Source organism: Pogona vitticeps, chromosome 3 (assembly GCF_051106095.1).
Source record: "Pogona vitticeps strain Pit_001003342236 chromosome 3, PviZW2.1, whole genome shotgun sequence".
NCBI lineage: Eukaryota > Metazoa > Chordata > Lepidosauria > Squamata > Agamidae > Pogona > Pogona vitticeps.
In genome coordinates, this window is record NC_135785.1 from 171,954,851 (window position 1) to 171,967,345 (window position 12,495).

The 12,495-nt window shown below is 40.3% G+C and overlaps 1 protein-coding gene across 1 annotated transcript; it reads right to left on the reverse strand.

Moving 5' to 3' along the window:
- Positions 1-1,073: 1,073 nt before the first annotated feature.
- LOC110070783 (acetylserotonin O-methyltransferase-like) lies at positions 1,074-9,165 on the reverse strand. Its single transcript, XM_072994503.2, has 8 exons — positions 9,040-9,165; positions 8,169-8,343; positions 7,863-7,992; positions 6,037-6,105; positions 5,093-5,211; positions 3,685-3,825; positions 3,155-3,277; positions 1,074-1,354 (listed from the first exon to the last, which is right to left on the reverse strand). Exons 1-8 carry the CDS (start codon positions 9,109-9,111, stop codon positions 1,143-1,145), a joined length of 1,041 nt encoding a protein of 346 aa, XP_072850604.2. The 5' UTR covers positions 9,112-9,165; the 3' UTR covers positions 1,074-1,142.
- Positions 9,166-12,495: the final 3,330 nt, after the last annotated feature.

Consider the following 12,495-nt stretch of genomic DNA (forward strand, 5'->3'; position numbering starts at 1 on the left):
TATAGCAGGATTAACTGTCCACTTCAATGCTCCTAGGCAGCTGGCAGAAGAATTTGGTTTCTGGTGGAAGTATCTCCCCATATCTGAAAGGGAAAGAGAGAAACGCTTTATCTTTATCAGAGCAATATCCATCTGACCTTAATTTTGATAATTTGGGGAGGAGGGGAAATCCAACATTTACGCTAGAGTACAGACTTGGTTACCTGTTTCCAAATGTTTGGGTTAACTTAAGAATATTGTTAACAATTCCAACAACAGTAGCTTCGGGAGTGTGGTCATTTAGCAAACGTAAGCTCATTAAGAATTATTTAAGGTCTACAATGTCTTAGGAATGTCTTGTGGATTTGCCCAGCCTAAGTATGGAACCAAACATCACTGAAACACTTAATTTGCATGCTGTGATTCAATTTTTTTTCCACAAAACTATTTTACTAATAATTATGTCTTCTGATAATCTGATCTGCATTGCAATATAGAACTATGTTTCAGCATGAATTCTTTTACTTTATCTGTATCGTAACATGAAAAAGATGTTCAAATCAAATGTGCTTTCTCATCTATGATACTCTTTTATTTTATTTATATTCAGATTTATCATGGAGGGATAAATTCTGAGGGAGATCATTAGGCCTTGAATGCAGAAAACAGAGAAGGGAGTGGCCCCAAAAGAAACTTCGTACCCCCTGATAAAATTCCTCTTGGAGGCCCTGAACACAAATAAAAAAAATTACTGCAGGTTATCTGAAACGTGTCATTCTTGTTTGTATGGAGTAGAGAGGCTTGCACAAGCCAGCCTTGTAGACATTCAGAGCTCAGAATCATGTGGAGAGGCTCCGTGTATACAGGAACGTCTCTGTATCAGATTTGTCCCCTTCAGATAAGGAAAACAGTAGTTGTGCAATTGGTGGGTGCAGCACCCTCCCCCTCATATGTTTAGTTTACTTGCATATACAATGCCTGAAGGAACCTACAAGCCATCTGGAATCAAGCAAAACCACTTTGAAGGAGAACGCTAGATACTGTACCATGACATTTTTCCTCTTTGGAAATAAACTGATATCTAGAAAAATGCATTTGGTTAAGGACACAAATTTTATTATTTTAGCTTATTTTGCGCATTGAACAAGAATGAAGCAGGGACACTACTGTTTTCTTCCTAGAATGATGCCGTAGTGGCTTCCTTTCTTGTGCTGAACATCCTTGAAGCCAGCGGTAGTGAAGAATGCCTTGTATTCAGATGCGGTCCGTTCTTTTCCCTCCGTGAGAACCAGCATCAGCATGGAGAATAGGTGGGTTTCAAAAGGTCCACATCTGTCTTCATTGAGAAGCATTTCAATAACTAGCACTCCACCACCTGTTTCAAAATATACATTTCACTGATTTAATCCAGAGGAAAACAACATTACGTATTTCCACAGTATTCTGAAGAGGGCGACTTGATTATTCCAAAAAAGCGGGGATTAGATGACCAAATAAAAGGGGTGTATTTTAACTTAGTTGACACCAACTTACAACGAGGATCCCTCATGCTGGTAAAATGGTATAGAGTGATAATTATGGATCAGATCTTCCAATATTTCGTTGCTTGTAGATTTTCACTCCTCTGCGTTTACTTGCTTTTCATGTCATTGGAGATGTGCTGGCTGTGAACCAGAATGGAACTGCACAGTTTACACACCTAGGGCTGCTCTGATTCCCACACTCAAGAATTTTGGGCATACGGGCACATTATATACCCTGAACTTTACACCCGCATATGACAGACAGACCAATATTTTTATCTTTCTACCATTGAAAGAGGTAGCCTTTTCTTTAAGGAAGGAAAGAGAGAGAGGAATTACTTTGCTGAATGTGAGCTTCTGGCAACTTTACCCAATATTTTCAATTTATTTATTACGGCTGAGTGCCCAGCTCAACTTTACTGAATATGATCTTCCATGGAAGAAACGTACACTGATTTTATTGTGAATGGGACAAAATCAAGACAGGAACACCCTTTATACTCTTGTTTGCATGTAGACACAATCTTAATATAGATGAAAGCTACTGCTTCCCATTCTTGTATGCAATGCTTTTGATTTCTGCTTCATTTGGAACAGGGCTCAGATATGAGCAACTGTTGAAAGAATTTTGAGTGGTATTGAGTAACCACAGGAAGTCCATACTCCTCAAACATTGGGAGAAAACGCTTCCAAAACAGTACAAAATTATAGTCACAGTCATTATTTACCTGGTTCTCAGCAATATTCCTAGAGAGGATTTCCTAGCCACTCTCCTCTCCTTTGGTTTCTCCACGATATGTGAGGAATGATCTGTCTGAAGAAGAATTATTCCTACCAGAGACAGGCAGAAGCTGCGTTGAGGAGACAGGAGAGGGTAGCGTGCTTCACCCAGGGAATGGGCTAGTGCAGAGGAGGCAGGAGAAGACAGTGCATGGGACCAGCAGAACACTTGTGTGGGCACTGCACCAGGGTGGGCCGAACTGTGGTTTGTGCCCATCTATAATTCCTACTCATGAATAAACTCTCCATGCAAACAAGACCCCAAATTTTTCAGGTTTCCTGCTTGCCAGTACAGCATAGATGTAGGCAGAACCCTTCCTCTTCAGACACATTGCATTCCAGCTAGAATATGACAAGAGGGAGAAGGGAAGGCATAGGAACTCCTCTGTAAATGTCTTGCCAAGAAGCAGGCAAGTAAGGCCTGAATAGGACTTCAGACTAACTGTGTTCTAAAATACCACGTCTGAAATGCCCTTTCCCCTGGATTGCTTCCATGTTTTACTTCTATTATACCTCTGTTCACCTTACAGACATTAGAAAGCCATTAGAAAAACCAAGGAGGCTTTCAAGAGTCCTGTGCATGATTATCAAAGAAAGTATTTCAGGGAGAAACATGACTTCAGTTCATGCGTTGCATGCAAAGTTCCCACGTTCAATACTGGATCCCTCCAAGACAGTGTGGGAAAGACTCAGGTCTGAAACCCTGCCAGTTACAATGGATGAAATGGTCTGAGAAGGACCTTCATGCCTCTTATTGTGCTGAGTCGAGATACCTGAGGCTACTGTGAGCTAATAGAAAAGCAGTTCACAGAGGCATCAAGGCAGAGCACAACGCTTTCAAGGCTATTTTAGTGCAGTGGAAATAGACATACCAGGCCTGCAGACTTGGTGCAGTTTGGTTAGCAACTGCAAACACTTTTCATCCTGCCAGTCATGCAGAGTCCGAGCCAAAATATACAGGTCAGCTTCAGGAACCGGGTCTTTAAAAAAGTCCCCTGTAATGAAACAGGCACAGCACAGTTGAATTAAGTTTGTTTTAAAGTCAATCCTGCTGCTAATAACAGGAGTGGACACTTCACATGATTTATCCATTTTTCCACTACGTAGGGACATGCCTTAGCAATCAGGCTTGCAGATTAAGCCTGGGTTTGCCTTCCAAACAAACCATACAAAATGCGAGGTAGGAGAGAGAAATCGCATTATGGCTTTTCACCATTTTCACCAAAATGCTGTGCTGAACATATGGTCTGTTTTGCCCCTTCAAAGAAGAATAATTTGGTCTAGTTTTTGGAAATCATATATCACAATGAGGTAGGTGTCATTGCCTGCTGTCCGTCCAGCTGAGGTAAACATTACCTACAATTTAAACTTAGACAGGATCTCAAAAGAAACCATATTTTACCTTCCTGGAATGTAATCTGCCTTTTGTCTGAGGACATAGACTGCTTCTTTGCTCTTTCCACTACTTTAGGAAGGTCAAAAACGGTCACCATACAATTTGGATATAAGGAGACACATTCCTTAGCCAAGGCGCCACTACCCCCTTAAAGAAAGAACAGAATGTAAAAATTTTACACAATTGTTATGATGTTGTGCATTTCAAGATTTTTTCAAAACACCCTTTTGTAAAACTTCAGGGTAGAAAACCGAATCAATGGCTATCTAGCTGTTTCACAAACATTACAGAGCAAAAAGAGACATATCCTGCTTCATTGGTTTTGAGAGATTCATAGAGTATTTGACAGTAAAGTAGTACCACAAATACACTGGGAGCAGAAAAACAAGGCTGAACTAGAGCAATACAAAGAGGAACCTGGTGGAACAATAATTTCGGGGGAGAGGGAACATATTATAGACTGGAGGCATGGAAGATTATGCTAGGTAGGAAAAGGATTACAATTTCATTACCTAAATATCCAGGGTAGTGCAATTTATTAAAGGGCTAGACTAACCACCATATCCACACAGGTAATATACAACAATACATCAATTAATGTGTATTTCTCTGGATCATTCTCCTGCCTGTCTGCACTTTCTCTGCTGTGCAAAAGTTCCTTCTCAATCTTTCTTTCCAGGATTATCTAACCTAGCAATTTTTTGCCCTTCGTATCCTGCTAACCTTATTCCTTATTAACATTCCAGATCACAGGGTACTCTGACTTTTTCCTGCCAAAGCACATAATAGCTAGGGAACTGATGTGCTTTTACAATGACATATCTCGGCCCATGTGGGAACACAGCTTCCTCGTCAGGAGATCAGCACAACGGGCCTTAATCTGAATTCATCTGTGCCCAATTTGATGTCCATTGTGGGTAAATAGCCAATGTAGTCAAACTCCACCCTACCCCAATTAACTGCAAAATCACCTGAACTGGTCAGGGGCATTCATCTGGTTATCCTACAAATTCCACGGTGGTCTGTTCACTATAGGTCTTGAATGTGCTCTTCACCCAAGGGTATCCAGGCTGGCTCTTCTGGGAGACACAAGGGGGAATCCAACCCCCAATAGTGCCTCTGGTACACAACTCACCATGTATTCCAGCCAGCTCATTTATTAAGAGTGATCAATAATTTCCTGAACAAAAGAGATAGCTGCTGATAATATTTAATAAAGGGAAACTCCTGAGCAATGCTTGGACAACTCAGTCTCGGTTTTTAATGCAATGCAGATTTTACAACAAAAGATTCACAAGGAAGTAGGGTAAAAGGGGAGGGTGGTCATCATACAAACACCCCCCCCCCAACTTACACAATAATATGATTTCAAGTTATCCGCAATGGAAGACAGCTGAGAATTTATGCTACTTACCTCCCAGATCATAAATGAGTGGGAAATGAGAAAGATTAAATGCAGACATCACTTCTCTACCATACAAATTCCAGGCATCATCCATGGCATCAGAGAATCTTTGCACTTCTTCCTCTGTTCTAAGAATTGAAAAGCACAATGGCAGATAACAGTCCTGCAATCTGATGTACAGCTAAGTCCTGCATTTGGCACCCTACAAAGAGAGACTCGGGACATGGATGAAAAAGAATAGCACTGGATAAAACAGTCTTGAAAGAAGTACTTTTGCACCTCTCAAGAGTGAAAATGTCCACATTTGCAATGCAGATAGTCAAAATATATGTGTTTGAAGAATCCACATAGAAACATGCTGTAATCAATGGAGAAAATGTATACATTACGTAATGTGTAAATAAGTGCTCAGTTTAGGAAAAATGCACCAAAATGTACATGAATTTTGATGTGGGAAGGAAAAAACTATCAAAATTCAATATAAAGCAAGGATGAGAAGAATGAAATGAAATCAGGACTGGGAAATTTTCATCCATCAAGTCTGTGTTTAAATTCCACTTACCAACCCCAAAACAAAGCACACTACATGCAATGCAGGGAAACGAGGAGAGAAACGTGCTATGAGAAACAAATTTCTTTCACCTCTTCAAAAAATATGCCTGTTCTCGGATCTGGAGTTTGGAACGAGGTGTCTTGGCAACTGTTATTCAACCATCTTATGGCAAGGGTGGGGCACCAGCCACATATGTAAAATTATGCGAAAATGGATCTCTGTTGAAGCAAGTGGCAATATTTGTGTAGATCTTTTGAGCATGTGGGGATTTCTGAGTTATAGACAGCTGCGCTAACACAGCATGTAAAGAAAGACAAGAGCACAGAATAGCTTAATTGTGATGTGATTCCACATTTAGACCTTTCTCTCAAAAACAATACCAAAACATTGCTCTTTTTACCTGTAAACAGCCTCAAAACAACTGTTTGGTAACATGCCATGTGTTTTCTTAAATAGTCCTTCCCCTTCCCTGAAAGAGATGATTTGCATTAATATAAAGAAAAATAGACAGCCTATATACCAAATACAGTATCACACACTTATCCCACCTCCAACAGCACTTTTTAGAACCACCAACTGAAGTTGACAGTTTTGAAATCAAATTTCATAATGCACAGTGGTATTTAACTGTATGAAAGATTTCCCCTAACCCTAAACCCATCCACTTCAACTGAAACATATAGTTTTTGGCCTCAAAACATTTCAGTCATTCCCATGCAAAGCCCATTCAGAATAACATACTGCAGAGTTGTAGAAATTTCAGTTGCCCTGCTTTCTTCCTACATAAGTAGGGTGAATGAAATAAAATTGAAAAGTTTTGTTGGGAGCACATAAGTTTTGCGATGTGTCCATCATGCTGTATTCCATTCATATCAATGTGTATACCATAGCCACAGCAAGAGTAGAAGGTTAAGATCCATCTCACCTGAGAAGTCATGTTTTAAAACCCTTTACCCTTAAGAGGGACTCGTTTAAGGGTATTGGGAGATTGCCCTTAACATCTGAATAAACAAATTGCACAAAAAATTATTTTAGATATGCAGCAAATGTTGTAAGAAAAGTAGTAGTATTTGTGTTCTGGAGCAACTAACGTGTTATAAGACTTACTTTTTATGTTCTATTTAATTTACATATAATATAAATACCCAGAAAATTAATTTAGCAAAATAAAAAAATTACATTTAAGAAAAACCCCTGAATGATTAAATGGCAGCGCCAGAAAGATTTCCATGAAAAGTAGTGTTCTGAACAAACCAAAGCTGCAGATGGTTGTTGTGGGTTCTTCGGGCTCTTTGGCCGTGTTCTGAAGGTTGTTCTTCCTAATGTTTCGCCAGTCTCTGTGGCCGGCATCTTCAGAGGACAGCACTCCTCTGTCCCCTGAAGATGCCGGCCACAGAGACTGGCAAAACGTTAGGAAGAACAACCTTTAGAACACGGCCAAAGAGCCCGAAGAACCCACAACAACCATTAGATCCTGGCCGTGAAATCCTTCGTCAATACATACCTGCAGACATTATTCCGTTCTGTTACTGGCTCATTTTATATTATTTTTCTTGATCCAAGAAAAGAAACTAAAAACCACCAGGAAATACAGCCAAGCAGTGCTTTCGTGATTTTGATGCATTGTAGATGTCCTGCAAAAACTAAGCCAACTAAATGTGGCTATTCCATGCAGAACATTTAGAACCCCACTGAGTCAATGGCCAAATACTTACTTAGCTTCCTTGGAGTCTGTAAAAAGGTAAAGGTTCCCCTTGACATTTAGTCAATCGTGTTCAACTCTAGGGGGCGGTGCTCATCCCCGTTTCCAAGCCATAGAGCCAGTGTTTGTCCGAAGACAGTTTCCATTGTCACATGGCCAGCGCGGCTATACACAGAACGCTATTTACGTTCCCATCGAGGTGGTACCTATTTATCTACTTGCATTTGCATGCTTTCAAAATGCTAGGTTGGCGAGGAGCTGGGACAAAGCGACGGGAGCTCACTCCGTCGCATGGATTCGATTTTACAACTGCTGGTCTTTTGACCCTGCAGCACACAAAGGCTTCTGCGGTTTAGCCTGCAGCGCCACCACATCCCTTGGAGTCTGTGGGTCTCCACAATTTGGGACTAGCAATTGGAATTCAGCCCTAGTGTGGAAACCTCCTTCGCTCACTCAGGGATATGGCTCTGGTCAGACGACATGGTCCCGTGTGGCTTGTTCTGTGTTTGTATTAACCTGCTCACCTCACAATGTCAGTCAAGAACTGCAGACCTGGATAGACGACTTCCGAGGAGTGCTTCAGGTAATGATACTGAGTCTTTGGGCTTGATTTAGCAAGATAGAGATTAGCAAGGTTTGTGTTACCATAAAGGCCTGAAAATAAAAGGAAGAGAGAGGAGATGCTATAAAACCTCAAGAAAAGTTTGATCATAGATTGTTGACAAGCTGAAAACACAAATTTTGCCAACAAACAACGCAAAATAATAGCAAAGTGTGCTGTTTATATACTGCCCCAAAGCGCTTCAAGCACTCTCTCCTAGCATGCTTACCTTCGCTGTCCTTCCTCTCCATCCTCAGGAGCCTTAAGCTCACACAGGCCTCCAGCAGCCTCTCCGTTCCACTGGGGCTGGTGCCGAGGCGTTCAGCAATGGCCCCTGAGCTCAGGGGTTCTCCCGACTCCAAGAGCAGATCAAACACTCCCAGCTCACAGGCAGTGAACATAATCTGGGGCGAAAGTTGGAATAATGTAGGGACAAAAGTGACAGTTACTGCAATCTTTAAATATTTATTTATTTTAAAACTTGGGTGCCCATGCAGAAGTGAATAAATACAATGCTATAAATGCTGACGTTTCTGAAGGAAGAAGGAAGCCAGGGAATGTTTTGTTCATTACTGTGTTTCAGGTATCCTGGTGAGCCTTATTCAAGACAAAGCAGTTCCAATCAGGCTCTTACTGAAATCTTCAATGGAACTGCTATATGAAGTTTCAGCTCTTGACAGGATATGACTCCTGTGATTTTTTTAAAAAAGACCCGCCTGCCTATTGAATGATAACAGTGCAAATTTAAGCCCACTTTACACAAACAGTAGAATGACAAAAGTAATGGGGGTCGAAATGTTTCAGAGCCTTCCCAAAGCAACATGAATTAGTTGGTGTTTAATTCTCAAAGATTTTTATCCAGTGCCTTTTAAAAGCACAACATTTTAATGCGGTATTCCTGTCTGCTTCATTCTGACTTCACTTGTGGTGAGAACAAGAACTAGCTAACATTTGAACAAGAGAAATCATCTGCTAATATTTAATGAATTGGGTCCAGAAAATAGTTTTTTAAAAAAATTTCAGACACTCACGAACAAGTTGAAGCTTTAAACGTCATTGCAGGCTTTAATATCTGTATGGGGATTGCCTATGGCTCCTACCTTTGACATGAGAAAGCCATGCTGCTGCCGAAACAAGGTTCTAATAGTTTCTGTGTCTTCTGTAACACTCATTCTTCTTCGCTGCTCTCAAGATGCACTGGGGTTATTGAACAGCGGAGTCCGTATTTTGCTAGAGACAATGCCCTCCCTTTGATGGTATCAGAAGGAGCACTTTGAGCCCTAGGGTGTATTTATTTGATGTTTGGTTGCCTTGTGAATACCTAGTTCTTAAGATATATTTTTAACTGTTTGGTGTCCAATTCAGTGAATCTGACTTGCAAACAAGTCCCACCGCTGTTCAAATAATTCTCTTCTAAAACTCATAGGTGATGCAAAAAAGGACAAAGACAAAAGCAACTTCATATTTTCAGGAAAATGTGCAATAGGGATCTTGAACTACAGAGGAAGGGTAAGGCAGAGAAGGTGAGCATTCCTTTTTTGGACTGTGTTGTTATGTGCCACCAGCTTGATACGGGAGGATACTGAAACTGTATTTTAATACAACTGTTAGAATCATATGTGCTGACAACACTTGGAAACTTCATGGAAATTTCTCTATGTACCTGCAAAACATAAATACTGCTCTGTATCTATGCTCTGTATCTATACCACAAAAGATGTACCTTGTCTCAAATGTACTTTATACTTGTACTGCATACTTCTATTTTTACTACACTTTGTATTTCTGCAACGGTCCTAAGGTATGCCTTTCCAAGATGGTCACGTAGCCCACATTTACAAAACCCCTCTGCCTGGGGATAACAAAGACCATTCAGGCCTACAGAGATGGCCATACCTGATAGAGTCTTTATGGCCTATCCGTGGGCCATCTAAATCAACAATGAGACCTTTTATCCTACACCAGGAGTTGACATTTAGGTAAAGTATGGCCAGATAGCTGGGCAATTATAATGCAAAAGTGCAGGAAGGCCAGAGATGACAAATAATCTTGAATTACGCTCTTTGAAGGGCAGGACAGAGAACTCAGGAAGAAACATTACCAACATACACAAACATATCAATTTATTTATTTATTTATTTATTTTATTTAACTTATATGCCACCCACTCTACCCAAAGGTCTCTGGGCAGCTTACAACAATTAAAATTCAATTAAAATACAATAAAAGATAAAATGATTAAAATACAATTAAACTTGCCAGCAGGACCCACAGTTTATGTTATTTCAATTAAAAACCTTCTGGAACAGGAAGGTTTTGACGTGGCGCCAAAATGTCATCAGCGTCGGTGCCAGACGAATTTCAGTCGGGAGGGCATTCCATAGTCTGGGGGCAGCTGCCGAAAAGGCCCTTTCTCTACAAGCCCTCCCTCTTATCTCCTTAAGGGATGGCTCTTTCAAAAAGGCCCCCTGGGTAGAACTTAACTGCCGGGTAGGCTCATATGGAAGGAGGCGGTCCTTCAGGTATTCAGGGCCCAAGCCGTTTAGGGCTTTATATGTCAAAACAAGCGGGATAGTTGCCATTACACCCAGACTGCACAGCGCATCCCGGAGATGAGGTCAGGGCAGAAAATGTATATTTTCCCTTAACCAATAGGTCAACTGCAGAAATATCTGAAGTCCAATCAAGGCTGAGATCCAAAAGTTGGGGTTCAGATGACCAATAGCAATGTAGTACTTTTTGGCTCTTTGTAACCATTATAAAATATTGGTTCACTCTTTGTTCTGGGTCTCCCTCTGCTTTTAGGATGGGAGGCCCAGCTGAACTTTTGTACTTCAATAAAATTGGCTTATTGTTCACCTGCCTTGCATCTTAGCCTGATTGTCCTTGCCAGAAACCTGAACCCAGATTTGGCCATAAATGAGCAATCTCCAAAACATCCTGTCTTCAACTCAGCTGTTGTAAACTGAAACCTATGGCTTCTTTTAGGGAATAATATACCTCATTTTTAATCTTTCTCTTTCCTGCTGTTTTTTACCTTTCCCAGCATTTTTGTCTTCATAGACTCTTGTGATGTGCTCAAAATAGGACAGCCTCAGTTTCTACATTGAGTTGGACTTTCATCTTAGAGGGATTCTGGGAATTGTGCTGCAAAAAAGGGAACATTTCTGAAGTCTGGAGAAAAAGAATTGCTATGTTCAAATGCCACACCCAAGCACATAAGTGAATCTAAGTGAGAAAAGGAACACCTGCCATTGAAACAACTTGATAGACTGATAAATGAGGAATTTCTCCACTATGAAATATAAACTGTGAATTGAGATATTTTTGGAGGGAAGGAAGGAACCAGACTGCCTGCCTGTGGAAGGTGGCACAAGAGAAGCAGAACTGAAAGCATGTTCTTCTGCCCAGCATACATATTTTCTCTTCTGGCCGGGGAGGGTGGGGCCATCTTGGGTCATTCCCAGGGGCCAATTTTCTGCCATAGAGTTCCTCCATGGAGTTCCTCCTTGGGGTGCACAAATTGCCAATAAATGCTAACCCAAAGTGGAGGCAAAAGAATGAAACGTACAGTGACTGAAAGCTCACTTCCAGTTTTAGTTTGTTAAACAATGCCAGAGGGGTGTGTGACCTCTCCAAAAGGCGAGTCACAGCTCAAAGGCAGTTGGGGATGGAAGCTGCAAAAACTGCCTTCAAAACCACATCCCACCACAGGGCCTCTCTTTGCTCACCCCTGTTTTATAACCTGCATGCAGTGGCATAGTGTCAAGGGGCCACAGGTTGCAAAATACTTAGGGATGCAATTGTTTAAAAAATTATGTAACAGGCAAACAAACAACACATGCAAAACATACACGCAGGGAAGTGTTTACCATACTACAATATCTAATATGTAATCTTGACTTCATCACTGTGTTACAGTACTTTAACCTATGTTATATTCTCTATTCATGTTTATACATGTTTACTATATCTATCTATCTATCTATCTATCTATCTATCTATCTATCTATCTATCTATCTATCTATCTATCTATCTATCTATCTATCTATCTATCTATCTATCTATCTATCTATCTATCTATCTATCTATCTAATGAACAGTTTCTAATATTGTATTCAGCAAGAGCATTTCTGGTTTGAAGTGTTTACCATAGTACAATATCTAATATGTAATCTTGACTGCATAACTGTGTTACAGTACTAAAATCTTTAAACTATCTTACATTCTCTACTCATGTTTATTCCTGGGCTCAATCAAAAAACATTTTCTAGTTTTCTTTAACATAACTTCTGAAATTCTCAGATAGTATCTCTAACAAGCTATCCCATTTTAATTCCAGATCAGCCTTATAACTCTAAATATTTATGACCACATAAAATATCTTTTTTTTATCTATCTCCAGAATTGTTTTACTCTGTCACTTATCCACCACCTATACATAAGAGAGTCTGAAGTTGCTGACAATATTTTAAACTGAAATAATCTCTAACACCCTTTCTGCCAATTTTGAAGTGCCATCTACAGTATAGAACATCTTTAAAACATTTTCTCT

Coding starts and splice junctions, on each gene's coding strand:
- LOC110070783 (XM_072994503.2), bottom strand. CDS start 9,111: ATGAGTGTTACAGAAGACACAGAAACTATTAGAACCTTGTTTCGGCAG. Junction 6,106..7,862: donor TTCTTGACTGACATTGTGAG/GTGAGCAGGTTA, acceptor CATCTCTTTCAG/GGAAGGGGAAGGACTATTTA. Junction 5,212..6,036: donor TGTTTTGAGGCTGTTTACAG/GTAAAAAGAGCA, acceptor TTCAATTCTTAG/AACAGAGGAAGAAGTGCAAA.